The 27,589-nt window shown below is 37.6% G+C and overlaps 3 protein-coding genes and 1 non-coding gene across 5 annotated transcripts; 2 read left to right on the plus strand and 2 right to left on the minus strand.

Annotated features, from left to right (window-relative positions):
* The first annotated feature begins 4,284 nt into the window (after positions 1-4,284).
* On the plus strand, positions 4,285-27,568 carry LOC111329365 (translocation protein SEC62). Of its 2 annotated transcripts, XM_022934047.2 has the most exons (10): positions 4,285-4,443; positions 4,649-4,766; positions 7,857-7,962; positions 9,138-9,342; positions 23,230-23,262; positions 23,643-23,687; positions 25,078-25,134; positions 25,375-25,435; positions 26,183-26,302; positions 26,803-27,568. In XM_022934047.2, the coding sequence occupies exons 1-10, from the start codon at positions 4,399-4,401 to the stop codon at positions 27,177-27,179; spliced, it is 1,167 nt and encodes a 388-aa protein (XP_022789782.2). In that variant the 5' UTR covers positions 4,285-4,398; the 3' UTR covers positions 27,180-27,568. The 2 variants fall into 2 exon arrangements, with proteins under 2 accessions (XP_022789782.2, XP_022789783.2); XM_022934048.2 differs by lacking the exon at positions 23,230-23,262.
* On the minus strand, positions 5,160-5,287 carry LOC148725287 (U6atac minor spliceosomal RNA). Its single transcript, XR_015991311.1, has one exon. It is a non-coding gene; the product is annotated as a U6atac minor spliceosomal RNA (small nuclear RNA).
* LOC148725288 (uncharacterized) lies at positions 10,314-16,751 on the minus strand. Its single transcript, XM_088730480.1, has 9 exons — positions 15,911-16,751; positions 15,168-15,408; positions 14,702-14,814; positions 14,295-14,578; positions 13,663-13,930; positions 12,573-12,770; positions 11,781-11,938; positions 11,440-11,546; positions 10,314-11,135 (listed from the first exon to the last, which is right to left on the minus strand). Exons 1-9 carry the CDS (start codon positions 16,749-16,751, stop codon positions 10,610-10,612), a joined length of 2,736 nt encoding a protein of 911 aa, XP_088586606.1. The 3' UTR covers positions 10,314-10,609.
* On the plus strand, positions 16,900-23,262 carry LOC148725289 (uncharacterized). Its single transcript, XM_088730482.1, has 6 exons — positions 16,900-17,034; positions 17,437-17,613; positions 18,400-19,227; positions 19,754-19,836; positions 20,182-20,401; positions 20,835-23,262. The coding sequence occupies exons 1-6, from the start codon at positions 16,983-16,985 to the stop codon at positions 20,960-20,962; spliced, it is 1,488 nt and encodes a 495-aa protein (XP_088586608.1). The 5' UTR covers positions 16,900-16,982; the 3' UTR covers positions 20,963-23,262.
* Positions 27,569-27,589: the final 21 nt, after the last annotated feature.

Here is a 27,589-nt window from a genome sequence, read left to right on the forward strand (position 1 = left end):
GGGTTTATATCGAATTAATTTGATGGCCTGCTCCCAGTTGGCTTGTTAGCTCAATTGGTAGAGCGCTGCACTAGTATCGCAGAGGTCAGTGGTTCGAATCCCGTACAGGCCTGAAATTTTTTTCAGGTCTGATTTCCACTATTGCTTAAATAGTGCTTTACTGCGAAGGATCGTTCTTATATACATCCCATGTTGTGTTACTGAGAGGAGCGAGAAGGCTGAACTCCAAAAAAGGGTAACGCGGTATCTATTATAAATTGATCCAAGGTACAAGAACTTCAGCTCTTATCCTTTCATTTGCCCTGTATGACATAAGAAGGGAGAAAAGCTGGCTATATTTTAAAAATCCCTTTTGCACTATTCTCGAGCCGAAGTCGACTACTTTGCTAACAAGGAGCCGAAAAGATCCTGGGCTCGAGATTGATTTTTTTCAAATTAGTCTTCTTTCTTGGTCTTTGCTCATAAGGCCTTCTCCTCTTCAGACACTGATAAAACAGAATCTCAACCTACCACTCACTGCAGCCCCAGAAGGTACCACTGCTCATCAAAAGAAATGATACCTTTTTCAAGTGCATGATTTGATGCATTTACAGACAAGCCTGTATTAAACGCACCGTTTCAGCGATCACCCTGTATCAAGCCGTCATTTGCCAAAGTCCCAGATTTGTTTCCGCTTAATCACTGTAATCTTCACCTCTATGAAGCACTCACCTCCCAAAGGCCTTTTTTATTGTCCTCCACCTGTATTGAACGGTCACTAAGTAAAGTAGAACCGCTCAAATAGAAATAAGCATAATGTTTCATACTGGGGTTTCTCTAAAGATCATCTGACCCTCGTTTTAGAACGTCAGTTAAGCGCTCTCTGTATCTGAGCCTGGTGCGATCTTGCCTCACTTGGCTATGCTAGTGAAGTGTGGACGCCTCTGCACATAGGTGGTTTACGCACAATTGAGGAAGTTCAACGTCGAGCAATAAAGTATATCTTAGGGTATCCAGACGTCCTAATTCCTTACAAGGAAAGACTTATTAAACTGAACCTCTTGCCAGTATCTTGCTAACATGAAATCAGGGATTTACTATTTTTCATTTAAGGCCATTAATGGCTTGTATAACATTGATATTACAGAGTTTGTCCAACCTAAAGTCAAAACCAGATCCACTCGTCAAAGCTGCTCTTTAGACTAGCAGCCTTTAAAATGCAGAACATTACTTTTTCAACGTAGATAATAATAAATAATAATAACAATCTTTTATTAGGAAGCTCCATCACAATAATGGTTTACATAGAGGTCCTAAATACTAGATGTGTATTATATAAAAATACAATTAAAATATAAAAATTGGAACTAAAATCGAAATATAAAAATGATTACAACATATACACTGCAAAGATTAATTAAAAAATACTTAATTATAAAAAGCAGAAAAGAGACACTTTTTAAAAATTGGCAAACTTACTGAGTTTCTTATAGTTCTCTCTAACTCATTAAAGTCTTTGAAACAGTGATACCGCGAACGATGTTTTCCCCAATTGTATTTGATTTTGGGGAGCTTTATAGTATCGTTATTGTGCGTATTGTAGGAGTGCATATCACTCTTTCTTACAACGTCCAAAGAATGATTAATTCCCCCATTAATACACTTGTATGCCTACATCGATGACATTTCCTACGTTCTTCAAGATTCAGCCATCTCAAGACTGTTAATGCATCAGCGGATGAGGAGTGAAGTGATCTATCTAATACCAACTTAGCTGCTTTGTTTTGCAGAATTTACAATTCCTTCATTAGTGTGACATTGTCCTTGTCACCCCAGACTAAATCAGCATAATCAAAAATAGGTAGCCCTAAGCTATTATAAAAAAGTAACCGGGCATTATAAGGTAAATAATACTTAATCCTACGTAAAAGACCAAGGTTCTTATTAACCTTACATGAAATATACTCAACATGGTCGGACCATGTAAAAGTTGAGGACAACATCACTCCCAAATATTTAAAACTAGTTACAGAATTTATATTAGTGTCAAAAATAGATAATGAGAAAGAGGAAATACCAACAAGTTTCCTATTACTACTTATAATCATGGATCTTGTCTTAGTAAGATTCAAAGTTAGCTTATTTCCATGTAGCCACTGGGCAACTTGCAAGAGATCATCATTCAATGCTTCTTCCAACACGTGTGGTTCCTTAGCAAAGTAGTACAGGACCGTGTCATCAGCATACAAAGTCACCTTGCAATTCTTTATAGCCAGAGGAAGGTCATTAATAGAAATCAAGAAGAGAAGCGGTCCTAGAAGACTCCCCTGTGGCACCCCAAAGGTCATCGAGAGAGGGTCAGACATAGCATCACTACAAGTAGTCCGCTGTTTACGATGACTCAGGTAGGACTTGAACCACTGTAGCGTGCTGGGCGAGACACCGATAGCCGACAATTTAGATAATTATAACAAGATCTTATGGTCAACGGTATCGAATGCCTTGGTCAAATCTAAGAACACTGCACCGCACACTCTCCATATGCAATAGGACCTCATCTGCAAAACTGATGAGAGCTGATGTTGTAGACAGTTTGGAACGGAAGCCAAATTGTTTGTTTGAAATGAGGTTATTTGAATTTAGAAAGTCATAGAATTGGAAGTGGACGACTTTTTCCAGTATTTTACTCATCGTTGGCAGAATAGAAATTGGGCGATAATTTGACGCATCTATCCTATCTCCAGTTTTGAAAAGTGCAGCCACTTTCGAGCATTTCCATATTTCAGGAAAATTGCCAGTGCGAATAGAGAGATTCAGAACTTGGTGATCGAGGGACAAATAGCACGCGCGCCACACTTTAAGAGTCTCGCACTGATGTTGTCCAAGCCAATAGCTTTATTTGTCTTCAGAGAAAGCAGATGCTTGAGTACTGTTTCCTCATCAACTTCGTAAAGTGAGAAATACTGTAGTTTCGTGACCGATCTGACTGGGAACATAACAGCAGCTGATATTCTATTTGCAAGACTTCTGCCAATGGAAGCGAAATAATAGTTGAGCAAGGATGCAATAGAGGCTAGAGTGGTGTGTTCAACACCATCAACTAAGATACATTGTGGGCTCGACTGAGGATTTAGTCTTGCAAGAAGACACCTCATTCACCACCTTCCAGATCTTCCCTGAATCCCCTTTTGCCTCTAGAATCAAGTCACAATAATACCTGGATTTTGCTGCCTTGAGTTCGCGATTGACCCTATTTCTTAGCTTCCTACAGCAAGCCCGGTGAAAAAAAGAATTGGTTTTCAGACCTTTACGATGGTGAAAATCACGATCCTTCATCACCTCGCTAATTTTTTCATTCAACCACGGGAGCGGAACACCTCGTATTTTTCGCCTCTTTACAGGCGCATGCAGGTCAGCTATTTCAGAAAACAATTGATTCCAAATAAACACAGCGTCGTCGATGTCTTCCTCGTTTTCAGTAACATGCCATGGGAAGCTATTCAATAGATATTTCCAATAGAACTGTTAAATTATGGAATTCCTTGTCTTCGTCAATAAGAACCCTACCTAGCGTTAATGCTTTCAAAGCAGCTTTAGTTAAATATTTTGATAAGAAAGCACTCATTGAAACGTTTGATCAGGATAATGTTTATACTTGGAAATCATTGTGTCCTAAGTGCTATTCCAGTACGAATTTAAGCAGTTTTCGTCAGGTGTTGTTTTTAGTAGATATTAATGATCATTAGTCTTTAAATAAGAATTGATATATATCTTTTACACGTAAATTCTTATATTATGTACATATCCTTTGATATTTTAGTGAATTATCTATTTTATTCGTATTTTACTTAAATTCTCCCTTGCCACTATTTTTATGGGCTTTCACCTAGTTGAAGCTCGCTCTATCGTGACTGTCCCTCATTGGGTTTTTCTCTCCACTATTGTTATTTTTCGGTTTTTCTTTTTTCTTCTTCTTCTCTTACCAATTTACATCAAATATCATCTAACTATTATTTATCATATTTATCATATTTATACGTTATGTCCTCAATGAAAGTCGAATAAATAAATAAAGTACAACTTCTCATTTATCCCCCGAGATCGACGTTAATTGCATTTAGAGTGAGTTTTTGTACATCAAGTTCTCAATTATGGCATAAAATGTCAATTTCGTCGTTTTTGAAAGTACCTCTATTCTGTGGAACTTGTGAGTAAGTGCCGTTTCTCGTGGGTGACCCCTTACTTGGGATAAGGGTAGATTGCGTGACTCCATCCGAGTGCCGTCGCATATGCCGAAGATTTCCGATACTTTCCGTCATTGGTCGTTCCTCTTCGGTCGTCTCTGATTACAGAAAGAAGAACAACGCTTGAATGGTTTGTTCATATTCCTGATCCTGAATTTGTTTTTCTTGGCGAAATATGGGTGATCAACACAAGTATTTGAAGAAACGAAAGAAGAAAGAAGTAAGTTAATTTTAGGTCATCTTTTGTTCATTTCTAGAACGATATATGGTTAAAGAAACGAAATTTTGTGATCCTTAGCCCGGCGATTGTGTGCGTTCCACGTTTGTTCCATATCGTAAGTCCCATACGTTTGGCAGAATTTTGCCGAAGGAAGAGAAGTATTTGACTTAGAATAACTCAATGTGTTCAATCCTTACTAATTTAGGTGCGAGGTGACCCGGAAGAACCCACTAAAGAAGAAAACGAAGTAGGAAAATATCTGAGATGGAACTGTCCTTCAAAGCCGTCAACGTTGATGGGTGAAAAAGTTGAATATTTCATCGGTAGGGAACGCTTTTTTTGAAACTTCATTGTTCTCCCTAATAGCAGTTATTGCTATTCAAGTATATGAGGCAATTCTATTGATTTATTTCACAGAACCACAGGCTTTTGGCTCTCCTCTTGTCTAGACTTACGTAAGCGTATTTACAGCGAACTACAAAATGAGAAGTTTCAAGTTCGGTGAATTTACTCGTTACTTAACGTTTTAAAGAACGCATGTTTCCCCATGAAATTCAAATAATTGAAACCATTTCTATTGCGGTATAGTATATAAGGGTTCAAGTTTTTGTCGGAGTTGTCGAGAAGTGAGCGAGCGACCATAAACATAAACGAAATAATTTATCGTTGATCTTGGGCAACTTCGTGTTTGCCTCCGTCTCGATCTTCGATGAGTGGTAAAAAATTGGTTAGATGCCACGAAGTAAGTGGCAAAGCCTTAACCATGTGTTGTAGGTTGAAAGTCCGAAGACTTTTCTCGTCCTTATCGAGGGAGATGCTAACCTTCTCTCGGCTCATACAACACGACTTGCTAATGATACTCCCTGGCTTTTATTATGCTTTGTACTACAAATCTCCTCTTTGTGGTACATCTTTTGTTTGAATATTTAATTATCCCTTTTTGGCCGTACGTACTTATTGGGAACTCTGTTATTTAGTACTCTTTAAAGCTTTCTGAATGTACCATTATTTTTATTCCTAATTCCCAATTTGTATTATAACCAATTAATTTAGTTCTCACCTTTTATTACTAATAAGGTCTTTCTGAGAGTTGCAATGTTTTTTTTTTGTTCTCAGTTTTTTGGGATCAATGATATTACTCACGAAAATTCTTTCCTTAAGTTTCAAGCCTTATCCTATCATGAAAAATTCAAACTTTCAAAAATTGTTTTTGTTTTTTGCAGTTTTTGTGGATGAATGAAACTTTTTATTGTTTGTCTCCGGATGTAGAGTCAGGCTATCACAATGTTTCGAATACTGCTAGTCTATTTAAGGTGACTTGGTCAAAAGGCTGCATTTTGCTAGTTATTGCACCTTGGTTTGTTGTGATTAGTTTGTTTTGGCATGCACTTCCTGTTTGGAACCAGTTTAGTTATTGACCATGACCATCAGAGGCCATCCACGTAAGACTTCATTCTAATAACATCAATAGAAATAGTAAGGAAATAAAAAAAATTCCCTGGAGTGGATGCTTGGCACAACAGCTTGTCAGTAACAAAGCAAACCTATGAAGGAACAACAACTAATTGTTGGAATAATAATAAGAATTGGAATGCCCTAAGATAGTGTGCAAAACACGTGAACTTTGATCTCAAGACCTGATGAAGACTACTAGTATGGTAAAACCATGGTATTAGAACCAAAGTTCTTCAAGTTAACCTCTACAGGTTCTTATATAAATGTTGCTTACTGTGAATTTAGGCTGCTAGGTTCTTAATTTGGTTCTTAATTTTTGTTCAAAACAATGATGTATCATTGGCCACCACTACATTGAATCATTTTTGCATTTTTTTTTTTAATTACACAGTTAGAGAACAGAATTCCCAGGTGAATTATGTATGTGCCTCCAATTAATATCAGCAGTAATCTAAGTTTTGTATACAGAGTTAACTGGAACACAAAATCATAACCATAAAGTCAATAAAGGTTTGTCCTTCAATTTATGTTTTTAGTGAAAAGTAACAACCATCTTTTACAAAAGTATGTTCTCAGTTATAATGCAATAAAACTAACAGTGTTCATTGCTATTTTTTGTTGCCTTTTTTGTATTGCATGTGTTCTAAGAACCTGTTTAGATTTTATTGGTTCTATGTAAAGGGGGCTTAATTAGGAAATTTTAGGCTAATAGTTTCTTAAAGGGATCCTCCAATGTTTTTGAAAATATCACTTAAAATGCTCTTTAAGTGTCCAAAAGTAGATTTTTCAGACAGAAAAATGCTCTCTCCCCTTAGATTTTTTGTTTTGGCCTCTCAAAAGAGGCCTTCATGACCAGTTAGAACGTCCCATGGTCACCATTTTGATTGGCACGCAAGGCTCTCTGGGGTGATGACGTAAAATGGTTGCTCAATCCCCTTGCCCTCGGTAAAATTGGTAGCAAAATGCTGCATTGCGTTGCTTTTGAGTGTAGTATTCAAGCTAAAAACAGGAAAGGGGTAAGACTCTTCAAAGCAATGCTGTTCAAAGTGCTTCGAACACAGACGCGAGTCTTTGGGCAAGGATGTCCTTCCAACAGCATGAATCCAAGCTCATCGAATCGCTGCATCATTTGGAAAATCGTGGAAACGAATTTTGGGATCGTTTTTCCTGTTTTTAGCTTGAATACTACACTCAAAAGCAATGCAATGCAGCATTTTGCTACCAATTTTACCGAGGGCAAGGGGATCAAGCAACCATTTTGTGTCATCACCCCAGAGAGCTTTGCGCGCCGATCAAAATGGCGACTGCGGGACGTTCAAACTGGTCATGAAGGCCTCTTTTGAGAGGCCAAAACAAAAAATCTAAGGGGAGAGAACATTTTTCTGTCCGAAAAATCTACTTTTGGACACTTAAAGAGCATTTTAAGCTATATTTTCGAAAACAGTGGAGGATCCCTTGAAATGGTGGGTGCACTTGTTTTTACTGTATCTCACTTTAAACATTGGAATCAGTACATTTGATAGCCTGACTCTACATCATGAGACAAATGCTTAAATGTGTGATTTCTTTTTGGGAAAAAACAATTTTCAAAGGTGAATTGCAATGGAAGAAATCACACTAAAGAAGCCTCACAAAATTCAAACCTGTGCCTACCAGATATTATTTAACACTAATACTATCTGAGCTACCAAGCCACATGTCAGGAGTAAAGAAAATGTGGCTATGACCATATTCCTTTACAGGAAGGAAGAACCTGTAAAAGCCAGCTTTAGAAAGTCTCTACATATGCCAATTTACATTTATCAACTCAGTAGATAAAACCAAATTATCTGGTAATACCCCCTACTGATGCTTTTGAAACTAACCCCTTTATTTTTTATGTCAAACATAGTTGAACATGGAGTGTTCAAAAGAATTCAATAGGATTAAGAGCCTTGGTTTTCTTTTCATACTCTTAGGATCTAAGGCCATAGATTGTCTGATGGATTCCAAGTGGGCATCTGGTACAGGAGGAACTGAGATATTGTTTACAGACCGTGTATCTGTGGAGATGTATCTGGATAGGTATGCCACCTTAAAACATGACACATTGCTTATTTATTGCATTTTTCTTCTGTTTTTACTCCCAGTTGGATCATTTTATGAATAAAAGAGGAGTCATTGAACTCCCAACCATTAAACTCCCATGAATGTCCAAGACAGAATTTCACTTTACCATGAATATACTATCAAGCAGACAAGGGATGAGAATAGAGAAATATATCCATTAGGGAATTATTAGTTGATCCAAGGGCAAATTCTCCCAACTAACGTGATAAGAATTGTATGACAGAGAGTAACGAGAGTTACCAATAAGATCATGGGAGAGAGAGGGTTGACCAAACCAACAATTCCTGAATTAGGATCAATTAATTTAAAACATGTAAGGCATGGGCATGGGTAATTCCATGCACTGGGAGATTTACATTTGTAGGAAGCTGCAAGTAAAATGGAAATGTCTTAAGTTCTACAGGTAAGGTAAAGTCTGTTTACGAGCCTAGTGGCCCATTAGGCTGGTGCTTAACTCTGGTTTCTGTAGCATGAAGCGACTAGGAGTATTTCTACTCCCCCCTGGATGGGATGCCAGTCCATCGCAGGGTTACCTCCAGCATTAAATTGCCGGTACCCATTTATACACCTGGGTGAAGAGAGGCACTGTGAGAGTAAAGTGTCTTGCCTAAGAACACAACACAATGTCCCGGCTGGGGACACGAACCCAGACCACTCGATCCAGAGTCGAGCGCACTAACCATGAGGCCACCGCACCTCCACTAAGTCCTACAGGGCTGCATTTTTATTCTTTAACCCTGAGAGTAACCAGCATCTAATTTCTCCTTTACTATGTCACCCCTGAATTGTATGTTATGGTCATGAGAATAAAGGAAATAATCACCAACTTAAGAAGTCTTAATTGTTGAGCAAATTCTCCTCGTCAGCACCTCAGAAAATGTATTGAGACCAGTATGTAGAATATGCAGACTGGTGTATTTTATTTTTTTATTATTTTATTTTTATTTTTATTTAATTATTCACCCAAAGGTGGGTGTAAATACAATAGGACTCTTAAGTCCCCTCCAAGATATTTACACCCTAAATGTAGGGGTGTAGGAGTGTTCAGGGCTAACAAATGATTCTCACTGGCATTAGCTCCTAGGCTTAAATCGAGGTTTATGTTGAAAAATATGTCACTGTTTTTCTAGGTTGTTGATGTTGGGATTCTTTAATCGTGTCTTTCGACATAAGAAAGTGAAGAAAACGAAAGAAGAAAAAGAAAAAGAAAAGGCAGAAAAAGAGAAGGAAAAGGAAAAGGAAAACGAGAAAGGGAGTGCAAAGGAGAAAGATGAATCAGAAGGCAAAAGATCAAAGAAGAGACTTAAAAAAGAACACTCAGAAGAAGGAAAAAAGGTAAGTATTTTTTTGGCAAAATTACTACCTCTACTTTGCATGATTAAACAAAGTCAGCCATCAGCAATACTTCCTAATTTGCCTCAGTATGAGATTTAAAAAGTTCTGTAAAAGTAAGGTGGAGTTAGGTTATGAGGGTAGTGGCACACTTGACCAGAGAATTATCTACAGTTTCCAAAGCATAAAGCAACTACCCTTACCAAAGTAAAAGTATGGGTCTGATATGGCAAATTATGGCCCTTACGTGGCCCATATATGGGTAAGATATGGAATGGTTAGACCACCATATGGGATTGATATGGTGCCCAGTTTTGTGAAAATTCAAGCTATGGGAAGCATATGGGATTGAAAGCCTGAGAAAAGATTTGTATGGTAATACTATGGGAACAAGGTGCCCATACATATTCCATAGCAATGGCTCATCTGCTTCACTTTCCTTCTCTATGGGAATGATATGGGACCATCACATTGTGTGGGATAACTATGGGAATCAAGTGCCCATAGGAATTCCATATAGCAGCTGGTAATTAAAGCATGCACACTGGCTTTACCTGCTCTATGGAAATGATATGGGATCATTTTACTGCATGGTAAAACTATGGGAATAAGTTGCCCATACTTATTCCATAGCAAATGTGTGATGTAGGATTACATCAAATGTTATGGAGATTCCACATAATTTCACATCTAGAAGAAGTCTAGGAATATTTAGGTGCTGGCAAGCAATGTATGCAATATCACTGCTTGCATTTCCATACAATTGTATAAAAGAAGCATCAAATTTAAGGGCAAAAACAGACAAGTCAGTCAGTACTTTAGCACGATTTCTGAACACATAATACAATGGGTGCTTTTGACAAAATTGGAGGTGTTTGGATAGCAGAAGAAACACTTTATCAAATGTTTGATATGTTTGCTTGATTGAACAGAAACTACAGAATCAGGTTGCCATGCTACAATCACTGTCATGGTTTTTCTTTGACAACAACATTGACTTTATTCTTTTTTTAAAATGCAAGAAATAAAGGCTTTTGTAGCCCGCAGTTAGCAAAGCTATTCTAGGCGGGCTACCTAAACAGACGCTGCATTGTTCTCGCCTGTTTTATATAAAAGCTTCCAGCTACTTTGTATAAAATTTTTAATTTCTAAGGATGTATAAATAGACTTCACCACACAGAAATAATACTGTTAAAAGTACTTCACAGATTTCAATATCCTTCTTTTCTTTTCAAAACCGCAGTTACATTAATTAATAGTTTACTGTACATTAATCTCGTTCCAAGTGATTTGGAAAATGAGCTGCATAATGCACCTCACTGTCTGAAAATGCCATATAAACACAGACATCAATAATGTTTTCAACTGGAACGATAACGAACAAATGCCTGTGTGGGTGGCGCAAGGAAATGATGTGACTCACTGGTCTCCCAAGCACTTCATGTTGCTTGCAGAGACATTGGCTGCTTCTTGACAGTGGCTTAACCACAGCGCCACTGGAAATCCTCGAACCAACTGGTGCTTTAAAGAAAACCTCTATTTGACCATATTCAAGAGAGGGATGTTCATCCAATCTGTAGGCAACTGTGAATGTATTTCTTCTGGAAACCCTCTTGTACTGTTTTGAATGAAGTACAGCGCTTCCAGCTTGGAGTCTTGTAAAGAACTTCACAGATGATAAAGAATCCAGGCCTAGGGATGATTGAAGATCATCTTGAAAAGGCTCAGTCATAAAGCTGCCACTCTTTACTGCACCGAGAGCATAGAAATCATCTTTCAGGTGAGTTTTGTTGCTCCTTTAAAAGAACATAATAACAATAAGAATTTGAGATACTAAGTTCTCCTACATAATTATACTGGTAAAATGAGGGTGACAAATGTAAATGTTGCTTACATTCAAAACAAAAGCATCACAGTCAAATGAGTATCATTTTAAGAGTTGAAAGGCCCCCTAAATTTTAAAATAAATATTTTTTCTTCCTCTCACCTACAATAATGGTATAATCAGGGAAAAGCCAATGATGAGATAACCAATTGCAAAAAGATTTGAAGTGGATCACATGAGCACAGATACAACTATAGTCACTATGGCAACTCTACCTATTAAGCTGTCCTTGAAGGCGCATTACTAAATCTTTTGCACTTCCTGGAGGCATCTCCTTGATGAGCTCTGGGAGTTGCTGTTGACTTGTGACAGCTGTCATAATCTAACAATACATTCAAAATTATGTATCAAACAGCATGAGCAACATTTTTAGATATTAATATTTCAGTTGATGAAATAATAAAGACCAAAACAGGTCAGTTCTGTTCTTAAAATCTTAAGCTTCACGCTTCTTGTTTTCTCTCTACCTTCCTTTTGAATGCTTGTCAAACAAGCTATCCTATTTGACCTTGTTGCTATATCAACATGAAATCATTTTCCACAAAAGTCCACTAACCTGACCAGCTATGTTCTGAGTCCCATGGAAATAGTGGCCAATGTCTCCATTCCAGTCCTCAAATACGAAAAGAGAACTAGACCACAGGGGACCATGATTAAGGACAGATTCCTTCAAGTGCAGCAACATGTGCTGATTCATAAGAACGTAACGTGAACCTATGGGAACAAAATTTGTATTTTAAGGTTAGTCTTAGGCTGGTTTTCAATGAGTAAGACTTCACATGACTTAACTCTATGCTTTATGGGTAAAAAAAAAGTCTGTTTAAGAGCCACGAGGCCCATCAGGCCAGCACTTAACTCCAGTTTCTTTGGCATGAATGAAGCGACTAGGAGTATTTCTACTCCCCCCTGGATGGGATTCTAGTCCATTGCAGGGTTACCCCTGGCATTAAATTTGTCAGTACCTATTTGTACATCTGGGTGAAGTGAGGCACTGTGAGAGTGAAGTGTCTTGCATAAGAACACAACACGATGCCTCCGGCCTGGAATTGAACCAGACCACTCAATCCAGAGTTGAGCGCACTATCATGAGCCCACTGTGCCTCTTGTGCTTTTGGGTTGGGAAAGTTTGTTGTTGAAAATGGCAATCAATTAACTAGAAAGTAAACAGGTAGCATGTAATAACGGAGGCCACTGCACAAAATGAACAGATTTGTAATGTATATCAAATAATTAATGTACATTAAAGTTAATAAACTTTTATTTCTCATATTCAGAGGATTTTCACCTTAGCTTATAATTAGGTGCTGTTGTAAGTAAACAACAATCAAACCTTCACTGGTTTACTAACCATAATATGCATCAAACATCTCCACAAAATGGATCAAGAGATTACCAGCCAATTCAAGTTGTTCTGGGGATATAGATCTTCCTGAGAGTAAAACAATTCCACCAACCAATAAAGCATAATGCTGATAGTATTCGTCATCCAAGATACCTTTCATACAGGGTAGTGAATAAAAATACAGCCAATTTCGGTACTCGGTTGCTGCAAAAGATCAAATACAGGTACCAGTACTTCAATTTAACTAAAAACTCTAACAAATAAAATATACACTACAGTCAGTGGAACATTGATTTAACAAACCTCTGTTTTACAAAGTCCTCAATATAACGAACAATATTCTTGAGCCAAGCCACAGTTAGGTAGTGATATGTATGGAACATGTATAATGAATGTAATACGCAAACCCAAACACAAAGTCTACTGTCAACACAAAACAGAAGATGAATGTGGAACAGACCAACAGCAATAAAAATCCTTTAATCTTTGCAACTCAAAACGTAGCAATAAGCTGCACTAATTAGGTGACAAAAAAGTTGGCAAGATATACATGTGTACCTTTACAAATCAATCATGAAGTATACCTTATTATTAAAAACTGGATCATTGGATAATGCAATTCAAGACTTTTTATTGGGTTAGCCATTGTGTTACATGAGCCAATATATCACAATCTACAAATATGGTAAGCATTTGCAGCAGCTTAAAATTAAAAGGGAGATAAAAAATTTGAAATTTGTCTAATATAATTTTATTGGGGAGTTTTAATAAAACTATTGTTCCACTCATACTTGGATATGAGACGGCTATCATCTCATATCCAACGTGTACTCATGGATTAATTGTTAAATATAACTTGCATTTGGTCATTTTCTCCTCAAGTTTATTATATGAAGGTTTTCAATGTAACAAACCCTCGATTAAAAAAAGCAATCCACCCTTTCCTTAGTGACTTTGTTAAATCAACATTCCACTGTACTATGCAATTTTTTTCAGTTTTAGACTTGGACTGAAAAACTGGATACTTATATTATAGGAAATCATCCAGTGTACCACTATCAATTAGACAACATTTCTTAAAGATAGTGAGACTTACCTTTCCAGAATTTTACATGATGTTCTAAACTCCTGGGAACTCTGGTAATGACACTGGGGGGCCTTATCTCCAAAAGACGCATGTCAACTTTCTGAACACTATTTCCACAATACCACATTTCTGTGCTGTGTTTTGAGTTGAACCACAAACCAACTAGTTGTTTTACCACCCCAAGGAACACACAATGCATGGAATCTATACCAATTCCATTAACAATGTCAAAACTTGGAAGCTGTAACAAGGGACTGGGGGCCTTAAAGCCAGAGACCTAAGAAGTATGCCCAAAAAAATTCTGAATCAAACTACATGTAAAACTAGACATTGTAAGTGTTGATATAATTTCTTATATTAAGATTGTATAGTTAAATATTAGCAGGGCTGTCTAGCCAGCCCGTTTATCCCAATGTGAAAAAAAAAAAGACATTGACTTTATATTAAAATTAATTTAAAAAGTTCCATTTTACACCTGAACAAGATTGTGGTTGATGCAGAATTACAAAAGGCTGAAAGTTGTTAAAGGAGCTTTGTCACAATTCATGTATTTTGAAAAAATTGGCTAAACCTTTCAAAATCATTTGAATATTGTTTGTAAAATGCAGTGTATCATTAGATGGCAATGTTAAGCAACCTACCACTGAATTTTTTTCAAGTGCCTCAAATGAGTGGGATGTGACTAATTCTGCAGTTCGTGATTTAGCATGTCCTGATGCTGTGTTTCTGAATGGAAATGACATCACATGGCCCCTGGGACCAGTCTTGACAGTTTCACCATGCTCATCACAGTAACAGCAGCTGTCATGACCAACATATGTCACCTGTTCTAATACACCAGCACGGGCAGGAAGATCAAAATGGCTTGAGAGAGCCTTGACCTTAGATTTTGCCCTCTGTCCATTTGGAAGTACCACTTCAATTCCTGTTGGTTAAAACAGTTGATTAGTAATATAAATAACAATCATTCATCATTAGTGCTGGCCAGAAGAATAAGAACCACACAAAATGTAAAATGCTGGTTTGTTTGACTAAAAGTGCAACTTACCATTAATTTCTGTTTCTTGCAAAGCGTTAACAAATGGTTTGAGGAAGGTAGAAAAAAATGGTTTTTCTTCTCCAAACCACAGGCCACCAAACACCCTGAACTTGTTATTTATCCTAGATAAACAAAGTACAGTGTATATACACTTGTGAGACAAATGCAAATGAGAGAAGACTACACTTAGCATCTGTATTCTGATCTGTGTGTTGTTGCAGTGTGAAAGTACAAAGTTCTACCTTACAAAACAATGTAAGATATTAATTCATACTTAGTTTACATGTTAAGGACATTAATAGTGAGGATTTTTCATTTCACTTTACAATGCACTAGCTTGCAAAACTCAAAGTGATAGTCACTTCAATCTCCAGATTACTCACAACAGAATACCCGCCTGAGCTCTGGCAGGTGCCGGGTCTTATTGAAAGTGCTGTTTATGTCTGAGTGACATGACCCTTTTTGTTACACTTACCTCATTGCTGGAGGGAGTTCATTGACAAGAAGAAACAGTGGCCAAACTCCAAACTGCGATGAATGAAATATTGCCACACCATCAGTGTTAAGCTTGACAGAGATGTTGTACGGTTCTGAGAGGAAGCCACTTGACTTAAACTCCTTTTGGTAGAGTGCACCATCATATACATCTTCCATGTTACTGTCATCCCTCTTCACTCTTTGAAATCGATATTTTAAGCCACTTACAAATTCAGGGTCTGCAAAAAAAAAAAAAAAAAATAGGAAGAAAAATAAAACATCAATATTATTCCTTAATTGCATGATTGTTGCACAAAATGTTAACTCTTAATCTTGCAAAGATAAGGGTACATGTTATCATTCCAGTTTGTAACAGCAGGACTTAAAAATTACAGCTCATTTCTTTTGTTGTTTATTTGTGACAAATCCACATTGTAGGTTCTGCTAACATTGCTGCCATCCGGCTAAGATTTGCTTAAAAAAAGGCTGGGAAAACAAATATTAATTGTTAGCTTTTAAGTGTCCTTTATCATTAGAGGGTCTGTCCCTCCGCAATAACGAGAAAGACACTTTACTAAATTTGTAATCCAAATGAACCCTTATTAGGACATACTGTATGTACAGAAGCCTCAAAGAAGCTCACTGTATGAATATTCTTGCATGCTGCTTGGCCCAGATGTCAATCTTTACCATCTCTGAATGGAAAAGAATAGATATTAAGCTAACTTTAATTAAACTCACCTCCGAAAAATGTTTGCAGCTGCTTAACAATCGGAGCTTCTATGAAGAATCCATGAGTGGTAGCAAGATTCTTACCACAAATGTGACAAGTTCCCTTTATTCCAGTATTTCCTCGATTATCCTGAGTACCTTTGCCAAAATACGCCTTGCAGTAAGAACAAAAGAAGTGTTTGACAATATTCCCTTTTGCTTGACTCACAAACTCGAAAAGTTTCTTAACTTCCTTCTTGCAGTTGTTGGGTCTGGGGCAATGAGCTTCAATCACTGCAAGCAAGTCACGAAATGCTTCTTTGGTGAGTTTATATTTCATCACAAACGACAATATCAAAACAATGCTTGAAGTGGTTGTTATTGGCGAACCAGAATATAAAACATCATCCTCTTTTTCACACTCCTCTGAAAGACTTTCAGAGTCTGATCCCCCACTGTTCTCAACATCACTAAAAATGTCTGAAGAAGAGTCATCCTCCTTGATGAAACGTGCATACATCCTTTCGCGTTCGGTGAACTGTAATGGCTCGTCGTCACTTGTACTGTCGCATTGTAAAATCTCGGCTGTAAACACTCCACAATCTGTGCTAAGAACTTCGTCCTCCATGTGGTAGAATTGTTCATCGCTGTTACTACAAGACAAACTGGCGTTTGTTGTCATTGTCACATCGCAGTCGATCGAGACATCATCTTCGCACTCAAAATCGTGATCGTGCAGAGAAACGTTTTGCGACCGACGAATACTGCGGAGATATCGCTTGGATACGTTTTGTCTTCTTGCTGCTGGAAATTTAAACGGGTTTGAATGCCGCATGTACTCTTTGTAGCGTCCTCTCTTCTTCTCCGCCATTTTCCTTGATTTCAAGTGACTGCGATCGTACGTGCCTCCGAATAGAAAGATCAGTGCGCACGCGTTTACTTCTGATCACATGGTCACTTTGAACCAATCACAATGTGACAAAAAGAAAGCGCGTGCTTTTCGAATTTGTCACTCGCGATTCATCAATGTTTTAGCAAGATTTTCGTCGCGTTTAGCTTACAGCGAAAGATTCCATCCGATTCGAGTGCGTTTAAAGTTTCAATGGCTGACCGTACCTCACGCAAGAGAAATATCCCAGCTCGTCTTAGAGAAGGTAAGAAATTTCTTACGTGTGAATGCCTTAAGTTTCAAAAGCTTATGGTGTCATTCCTTTGAGAACTTCGATCCTAAGCTTGTATACTCTCACTGTCTTCTCCAAGTTCCTATTTTTTCGTCAGTGCAGAGCTCCTTTCCAAACTTAGGACATACTCCACTCAAAAAGTGATTTCACAATGATCTCGATCCGACTTCGTTCGGATCGAGATCATTATTGAATCTTACATGTGCTAATCGTGCAGATCATTATTGAATCTTACATGTGCTAATCGTGCAGGTCACTGCACGATTAGCACATGTAAATGCTGAAATTGCTACAACCCAAGACAAGTCAAGAAGCTATTTTCAAATAGATCTGTGTTTTTTTTTTTTTTTTTTTTTTTTTTTTTTTTTTTAACAGAGTGTTGGTACCTTGTGACCTATGAAGATGACGGTAACCTGAGGGTCCTTCATGAAGATGAAGTCCGTCACATCTTTCCAGAAGATAGTGAAGAGGAGATACAAGTGGGGGATGTTGTTAGTGCACTTTGGCTTCCAAACGACCAATATTATGATGCTAAAGTGCTTCAGATAGGAGGTAAGCGATTTTCACTTTTTATAATAATAGGAATATTTCCTTACAAATTTATATATTCATTAATCAATAGGAGGGTGCCTCCAACAGTTCTTATTGAACATTGCTATACTTTCCCTGATTATTTCCCTTAAGATGATACCTGTAACAGTCACCTTAGTTTATATTTCACAAAAAGGACGGATTATTTTGTACAAAATCTAGAACCTGTTTTTAGTTATGGGACATACAGGTTGGGGGACAACCTGCTTGGAAAGTTTTAAACCATGATTTTCAGTATCGTTAGTTTACCATGCTGTTCACATTAATTGTTGCTTCTTTTTTTGTCAACTTTCTGATTGCTTTCATTTAACCAAATCAAAGTGAAAGGAAAGATTTCCATATAACCCCATGCATTAATTTTGCATCCATTTCTTTAAGACTAAATCTAAATGTTTCTTTGCAACACTCCATAATTGATGTATGGGGTAATATCGAAATCTTGCTCAGTGAAACAACTGTCTGTCATCTCTAGCTTTCAAGTGGGGTACATTCTGTGTGTTTTATTGTACAAACTCTAGTATGGGGTATCACCTTGGACTGTGGGGAAAATTCTTTTCAAAACAGGACCAAATTTGGAGTACTGGATGGTAAATATCCACCCAAAAATACCCAACTACCCCCTTCTCTGACTTGCCTTGTTTGAATTAGTTATTTTAAATGAGAGCCGTCCTGAATTTTTAAAAAAGATAAGTGTCAAAATGGTTTAGCACATGATATTACAACAATTACCTTCATCTTTCATTTTAGGTGAAAAGGAAGAGCTTATGAAGGAAAGAATACGTCTAGAAAAGGCAAAGAAAAAGGGAAAGCAACCAGAAAAAAGTGCAGGAAAGAAGCGCAAGCATCCAGATGATAGCAACACAGAGTTGCAGCAGTGTGAGAAGTCCAACAAACGAAATGATGACAAGGAAAATGAGCAGAAATCCAAAGAAAAGGAAGCAAAAAAGAAGAAGAAAGAAGAAGAAAAACAAAGGCAGCTACTGTTACTGCAGACAAGAAAGTCACAAGCTGCTGCACGATGGGCAAGTAGCAGTCACCAAATGGAAAAAGAGGTGACCATTCTTGGTGAGGTGAACCCTACTCCTGCCGCTGGATTCACACCTTTACCAATTCGTGGCAGGAATTCAACTACACAAGCCAGAGTCTTCCCTCCAGGTAAAGAACAAGATGAGCACTTTGATAATTCAGCTCTAACCCCAACTGGTGGACAGAAAACCTGCTCAAGCTTGCCTCCATCTAAACAAAAGATAGGAACACCCCAACTCAACAGTCCTTGCTCTACCTCAACAAATTCTCCAACCTTGTCTATTGCTTCTACATCTAAAGAATCAACTCAACCTCCAGAGGAGACTCCCAGAAGGTCCAGCAACAAAAAAAGGAGTGACTGTGACCCCAGGCGGGGTTTACATTTTCAAAGCTCTGTGGTAGACAGCAGCAGTGAAGAGGAAGGTACCGAATATTGCACAGAAGACAACCCTGCTGTTGCCCATGGAAATTGCTGTAAAGAACAACAACTGGAAAATAAAGCTTTAAGGGAGAGAATTCAGAAACTGCACAGGAGGCTTAATATAGCATGTACGTAATCTTGAGTATTCTCTTTGTAATCAATAATTGTTATTACTAAAACAGTCCAAGTGTTTTATCTTCATCTACAATTTGTTTTATTATTTGTTTACATTGGCCCTAGTCTGAAGAGCCCCACTGTGAAGTGGTTAATTTTGTTTACATTTCTAGTGTAATCCCTCAATCCTGATATTAATTGCAAGCCTTGCTAGCAGGCATTTCAAAACAAGCTGTGACCATCAGAGTTCTATCAAGTACTTGATTACATGTGTCCAGTTATTTTAGTCCAAGCAATCAGCTCACAAACAAGTTCACTCGCCACAACAGCCAATTCTTTCAGTTGCTGAAGGCATTAGTTTTTTACATGTGTATCATGAGTGGAAGATTGTTTTTTATAATTGTCCACCTCTTTAACATTTTGAAATCATTGGCTTTCCACTTGGTACAACTGTGGCTATTCAGTGGCAGATATTTTACATAGTTCCCTTTTAACCTACTTGTACATAAACACTAAAATTCTCAATCATTTGATTTACAGTGAAAGCAAAGACCACAGAGGAGATAATGAGCAACAGGCCTTCCCCAGGTGTTCTTGATCCTTCCTTAGCCTTAGAATACAAGGTGATGTGTTATATTTTGACCCTTGGAGTTCTAATAATTTCACCATTAATGATTGATGGTATAGTAGGACTCTGTAAAGTATAATCCAGGGAGTAATCAAAGCAAGTAATTTTAAATTAGCTGAGTGTGATGATGTGCAGCCAATTTGAAATTATGAGAAGGATTACCCCTGACTTATATGACACAAAGTCCTTTAACTGCTATAAGTTAATCATTTAAATAACAAAGTAAAGGCTATGAAGTCTGAAAACTTTTTTGCATGAAAGCCAGCGTACAAACAGAAGAAAGAATAAAAAGAACAAGAAAAGCTTATGTTTGTCACTGTATTTTTGTTTTTGATAACAGATGGTAGAACTTATCGAAGGATCTGGGGTGTTTTGGTATACTCAACAACGTGCCTACTGTTCAGCAGTAAAAAATTGGTCCGGCTATGTCAATGCTGTTGTCGACATTTTCTTCAGCAAAGAAAAACTGGCATCCTCTTGTGCCATGGGCAACCAGAAAAAAAGCAAGACTGGTGACAGCCACCAACCACTTAACCCGTTGATTGTCCATGCGATCATTGGTAGGTTTAATTATACTTTTCTAACCATTAACTATTTCTACAAAGTTGCCATAATTTTGAGGGTAATAAAGGGCATAAGATGTAATTCCTCGGTAATTTAATTTTTATGTATTAATAGGGGTGAATTTAACTAGCTCATGTATTACAGTGTACATTAATAGAAAATAAAGAATAAATATGTGGAATGCTTGTGTCTGCAGAAAAAGAAAAGTAATGCTATGTGCCTGGACAATTTTTGAATTTGAATTGTCTTAAATTGCTTACATTCTAAAGCCCATACCTGAATACCTGCTTTTACATGGACACTAAGACACCCAGGTTATAAAAGTGTTGTGACTACTTAGAGTATTGTAGACCATATACATTATTAAATATTGTTTGGTAAATACAAATGAAACAACGATTAACATTTAATTCTTGATTCTCTCTTTAGGCAAAGTGTGTTCGAAATTTACCCACGACAAAGTTAGTGCCAGCCAAGTTGTTCAAAAAATAAATATGAAATGTGTTGAGGCTAGGCGCCCACAGCGAATAAGAGTTGTCTCTTCCAGAGTAGAATAAAACTATTGTAGTTAAACCAAAAATCAATATAGACACTTAGGTTATACTGTTACAGTTACTGTAAAAGGGGTACAAGACTTGCATGTACAGTTTTACTTTGTAAGTATTTAAATTTTAGTTTCCAGTTTATAAATGTCTAGAGGGTTTGAATAAATGGACTTTATAATTATCACAAAGTGGTTGTTTTCTTTCAGTAGCTTTTACCTTTGTGGAAATGTTGCAGCAATTGCATACCCCCAGGAAGTAGCCTGTTCACAGGCTACCAAATAACAAGCTGTGGTATGGGTTTGCTATGGGTACAGCTTGTGTTTCCCAATGTAGTCCCATAGTTTTTCCATAGCTTATGGAGGACGTATTGATTGATCAAAGGGACATGCCGGGTTACCCCTGACCATTCCCAAACCTGAGAAAAGTATGGATTATTACGAAATGTCGACATGTCTATATCTTTCCCATAGATGTGGGTTTGGTATGGAACTAATGTAAGCTCCCATATCATCCCCATATTCCTTTACATAGCAATCATCCCATACCATTCCAACTGCCCATATCATCCCCAAATATGGGAAAAGTATGGATTTTAACGAAATACGTATCTTTCCCATAGACGTCAGTTTGATATGGAACTGATTTAAGCTTCCATACCACTCCCATATCATACCTTTACACAACAATCACCCCATACCATTCCCATTGCCCATGTCATTCCCATGTATGGCAAAAGTATGGATTTTTACGAAATACGTATCTTTCCCATAGAAAAGACAATAGAGAGGCAGTATTTGGCAACATATGGGTTCAATGTGGTGTGTAGTGTCTCATATCAAAACCATATGAAATCCATATATGGCCCATAGATTATCCCATATCAGAACCATATAGGGGCCATATATGTCCCATAGCACTCAGTTTGGTAAGGGTATGAGTATTGGCTTTGCCCTAGGTTAGCCCCCAGTATTTCATGAGGTTTCCCTGAAAGTTTGTTGGTTCCCACTGATGCCCCCTGGGTAGAGAGCTTTGCTATGAGAGTAAAGTGTCTTGCCCAGGAACACAATGCAACATCCTGGCCGGGGCATGTGGCTGGATCTCTCTAGCAAGAGTCTAGCGCTCAAAGCTTCAAGCCACTGCATCTCCTCTATTGAATAAAATATTGTAGGTTGTATACCCTGTTTAGTTGACAGCATTTATTTGTGTATGTAACAGGAGTACATGCTGTCCAATTCAGAAATAAGTGGATGAAAAAATTCTCAGGACAGGCAAAATTGGACAAGGCCATAGGCCAAGTCCAATTTTGGCTGTCAGAGGAATTTTTTAAATTAAATTATTTCCAAAATTGGACATGCATGTAGTCTTGTTACTTATTAATTATATAGCTAGTCAGTTGTAATTGGGTTTTATGCAGTCAAGCTATTATTCTTTAATTTTAATAATTAACTGTCCAATTAAGGATTAATTTGGATAGTTTGGAACTTTCTAAATTAATCCTTAATTGGACAGTTCTAAAAAATTAAAGAATAATAGCCATGCTGACAACATCAGACTACTGGTAACTACCAGCTATACAATTAGATGGTCTTAGACATGATATTTAGAGGCCACAAGTAAAAGTAGATGCAAAAGTTTTTTTTCTTATCAAAATAATATTCTCTGAGGTAAATTTGTTTAGATAGTCTCGGTTGTCAAATGCCTTTTGGATCTGTTTCACTGAGACTTTTTTAGTCTTTCTGGAAATATGCATTTATTTTAACAATTATTACTTAAAATGAATAATCAAGTCCTTTTGTGGCAGATTAATTGCTCATAATTTGTACTAATGCCCTGATCACAACTTATGAATGCAGTCTGAATTAGCACCAAAAGCCTGTGTAATAGTAATGAATATTTGAATTGGGGATGGAATTGGTTGTGGAAAGGGTTTCAAAAAATGTTGAAATTCAAGCTGGGTTCTTTAAATTTCCTGGTTAATGCAGAGGTGGTCAAGGTTCGACTATCTCTGGTTCAATGTTTAGTGCAGTCATGATTCAGTAGCAAAAAGTTACACACAGTACATAAGTATCTATTTCAAACATTTTCACCACAACATTGAGTAACTTGATCATTCAGCAATTTTTCCCATCAAAATCTTCACAAAATTGAACTGATTCACACTATGTATGTGTTACACTTTGTATGGTTGTGTGATAATGACACCAAACCCTATGGTGGCTATCTTATTTACAATCTCTAACCAAATCCATTAACCAATGCTGTTTTTAATCATATTTAAGGATGATGATACTACTGAAGAAAGAAAACCAAAAGTATGATGTTTGCTGTTGTTCAGTTTTAAATTAAAAAGACTCTAACCTTTTGTTGCATTTTTGCTTATGTTCAGATGAACTTACTATAACCCTAACCTGTCCTGTCACACTATGATATAAGACGAGTTTGAAGGGTTAATTATAAACTCCTTAACCCCTGGCTTCTAATTTCTCCATACAGTGTCATCTCTGAATTAAATATAAAGGTTATGGCATGAAAGGAAATCATCACTGATTTAAGAAGCTTCCGATTGTCAAACAGATTCTTCTCGTCATCACCACAGGAAACGTAGAGAGAATAGTGTGGGAAACTGATATGAATGCTAATGTTATGGTGTAAAGGGTCAATGTAGTCTTCTTTTCTTTGCTGAATGATTTAGGCAACAGAGGGAAATGCAGATGGTGATGGGAAAAAGAAGAGAAAGGTTGGTACTTAATGGATGGATGTGATAACGTAACTCACTGGCTTTTCTACAAACGCCCCTCGAGCCTGGTTTTCGTTCACAGTCTGTGCGCAAGAGCGAAAAAGCGAAGGACGGAGGGAAAAGATGTGTAGAGGAACTAAGGGCATCCATGTCACGCTAGAACCTTACTAAATCTCATACAACCATTTCATGCTTCCCACTCACCCCTCCCTGTCATCATTCGACTCACTTGTATCTCCTATAAAACTTTCTGAGGTACTAAGTCATTTTGTACCGTCAACATGCGGGTTACATTTTAGACATGACTCGACATCGCAGTAATGACGCCAGTTTTCCCTTTCGTGGTAGTTTTCTGCACCACCAAACAAGTCAAATGCATTAGTGATTTCATTAGGGAATTAGTAATTCTTTTTATGGACTAACCAAGTAATGAATCAATCGAAACCTACCCCCGCTTTGTTCGTTTCTGTTTTTCCGCGTTCGAACATTGTAGCTGTACATAGATTTGAGATCCTTTGGAAATCATTCGAGCTTCTCAAAACTCGATTCTTGGAAGTCTCGATACAGCTAAGTTTTTTTGAAAAATATGAACAGTTTTTTGGTAGGGGCATGTCACACAAGTCTCTTTATCTTGACGATCGGACTTAGCTTCTTGCAACCAAAATACTATGAACGTTTTAGACACTAAAAGGTAGCAGCTCTAACAAGCAGAGGGAATTCCTAAAATTTCTAAAGTACGAGGATGTTTACAGCAGTAAGATCTACAGCAGTTTTATTTTCATAAGGTCGTAGTAGTAGCAAGTATGATAAATATTGTAAGAAATAGACAACTTTTTTGAGAGACATGTTTCGGCATGTTTATGCCATCTACAATCAATGAGTAACAGAACGTGAGTAATTATATAACAGACAAGTAGATGAACAAAATATTTACAATATATATATCTTACAATATATATATCTTACAATATATATATCTTATTAACCAAGCGCGAGGGCCGTACTGGGAGAATATCGGCCCGAGGTCTTGAGAGTACGGACCGAGCGCAGCGAGGTCCGTACAAAAAAGACCGAGGGCCGATATTCTTCCAGTACGGTCCCGAGCAAGCTTGGTTAATAAGAGAGTTATTATACGACTGAAGTTCAAAGGGACACAGGTGCGGTATCATTCGGGACCATTTGGGATAGTGCCCGTTCCAATACTTAGAGAATATTGGACCGGCAATAGAGCATTTTGATTGGTTGATTGATTGATTGACACGACTGCCCGAGTCGTGTAATAAGATGTAATACAAAGCGGGTACTAATTACAACGTGACACCAAACATCAAAGGTGTGAACTAAAACGCTAGAAAAGTGTTATAATGCTGTAATTGTTTGTTTTTTTAAGGTGAAAGTTAAACTGGAGCTACATGAGGATCAGATATTTGTTGACGATGATGACGAGGTTAGGAAGCTTGTTAAATATTAAAATCACAATTACGTTTTGTAAAATGTAACCAAATATTATGGGATATGGCCTTGTACCTTGCAAAGATATCGTTGCCCATGGGACTAGATTTTTTGTGGGGTTTATTAATCGTACATTGTTTATCTGGCATCTTGCTTTTAAGTCTTCGTGTCTACCTGAAATTTGTCTTAGTCATCTCCTTTCTTTGCTTATCCTTCCGTTACATACCTTTCTCAGGCATATGTGTGGAGATTTGATCCGCTTCATCCTAAGACCTTAATCTTGGGAATTTTGGTTGGTAAGTATGCGAGTCAGGTTAACAGTTGTTAATTTTGTGTCTCTGTGCATTTTAAGCCAAAGAATGCCAGCCCCGAATTCAGTCGGTGATTCAGTCATACAGTCGTCGGTCCGTCAGTCAGTCAACTAGAGGTCAGAATGAGTCCGTAAAAGCATTTTAAAGATTGTTTGCAAGCTCTAATCCTCGTGCGCGATTTAGATGGACAGCGGTTTCCTATATTGGCGTACGCGAAGGCGAGGCTATCGGGTCAAGCCTCCCTGAAGATTACTCAAAGAAATATTTGAAATGTTACGACGTTGTATACGTTTAGGTATTACATCATGGTTAGACACTGCATAGCCTTTGGTTGTACGAGCCCGACTTCGAAAGAAGATTGTTGCAGCCATACATGGCATTCGTTGCCGCTATCAAACAAGCTTATTTCCTTTTTTACTTTTGGTTAATGCGCAGATTATAGGAGAAAGAAAGGAAGTTAAAGGCAGTCTGTTTCTGCTACCTTAAAAGGCCATTTTTTTTTTTTATTCAAACAACCGACAAGTGTCGAAGTTGTTTTCAATTCAGTCAGTCAGTCAGTCAGTCAGTCAGCTGTATTCGACAACAAGGGGAACAAGATCCATGTAATTTTGCCATACGTCTGTTCGGTAATAGATCACAAATGACATCAAAAGGTTGTTAGATTAAGTAGTGGCACGCTAGCTTTCACAAAGCTTTCTTTTGACTGTCGTCTTTCTCTGATTTGTTTACCAGTGATTGGTACCATTGCTATCTGCCTGTTCCCTTTGTGGCCCAGTAACATCCGAGAGTATGTTTGGTATCTGAGTGTGTTGGCTTCAATTGCTGTCGGCTCCATTTTGGTTCTTGCGCTTTGTAAGTTGTTTTTATTTTAAGTAGCGATTTCAATTTTTTTTATTTTGTGGAGTTTTTTATTTCTTTATTTTCTTCTGATATGGTGTTATATTATAATGAAAGCCCAAAATCAAAATGTGTGTCCTTGGGCGACCAGTGTAGGATTGGTGATCATGACATTTTTTAGTTCTTTTTGTAAGTCGAGGTTGTGTGCTTTTGATCATTTTTCGTGAAAAGATGTTTGCAGAAAACAAAGAAAAGGCTGTGGAGTATAAGTAGTTCTATTGTGGTGGGGGCGTCGAGTAGCGAAGCCACAAGAGTGAACGGCAAAGTGGCCACTGGGAATGGGATCTATAACCTTACTTTTCTTGACACGTGTCGCTCCCCTTCCCAGTTTCGCGGCTTTGCCGCCATTATGGATTTAATCGAGCGCCCGAAAAACTGCCAGCTACGTAGGCCAAAGACAGTGGACTTTAATTCCCTTTTCCTGAACTTGCCTTCTCTTTGGTGTTTATTTGCAGTGCGTTATGTTTTCTTTGCAATTGTCTGGGTATTAACGGCAGGAAAGCACCATTTCTGGCTTTTACCGAACCTTACGGAAGAATGCGGCTTCTTTGAGTCCTTTGTTCCACTCTACACGCACGAATATAAAGGCAACAAGCCTGTAGAAAAACAAACTGGAAACGAAACGGAAAAAGACAATGAAAACATAGAGGAGAGAGAAGACGAAGAAGATGCAAAACAGGACAAGAAAGACGAGAGCTCTGAAGAAAAAGAACAACTTGACAAGGAGCCATGGGTCACGTTAACAGAAGAAGAAGTAGCTACAGCAAAAAGCGAAGTGGACAAAGATCTTGAGGATTTAAATGACCCTTCAGTTTCTGAAGTGAAATGCTGAATATTACGATCAAATATTGGATTTTATTGTGTATACAGAAAAACCCATGACTTGAAATTACCATACTGCTGACGTTACCATTCAAATACTATGATTTATGTAATTACTACGAAAACGTAATTGGGTAATTAATAAACTAATTTGTTTGCGCGGTGCTGTTAATGAGAGAAAATCACTTTATTTACCTCTGCGAGGGAGAACTCATTTTGCGGGGCAACGTGGCGACTGGTAAGAAAGTGTAACATCTCAGAACAGTTGTTGCATTTGTTCATTTGCGTTTGAACAATTTGTTTTCATTCATTGTTTGAAAAAGTTATCAAATTTATTTCTGTGGATTACGTAGAATCAAATGCCTTGGTATACGAATGTAATTAAAATATTTAACTGCCTCTTGTATGGTTTATTTGTTT

The sequence above is a fragment of the Stylophora pistillata genome, chromosome 8, assembly GCF_964205215.1.
Source record: "Stylophora pistillata chromosome 8, jaStyPist1.2, whole genome shotgun sequence".
Taxonomy (NCBI): domain Eukaryota; kingdom Metazoa; phylum Cnidaria; class Anthozoa; order Scleractinia; family Pocilloporidae; genus Stylophora; species Stylophora pistillata.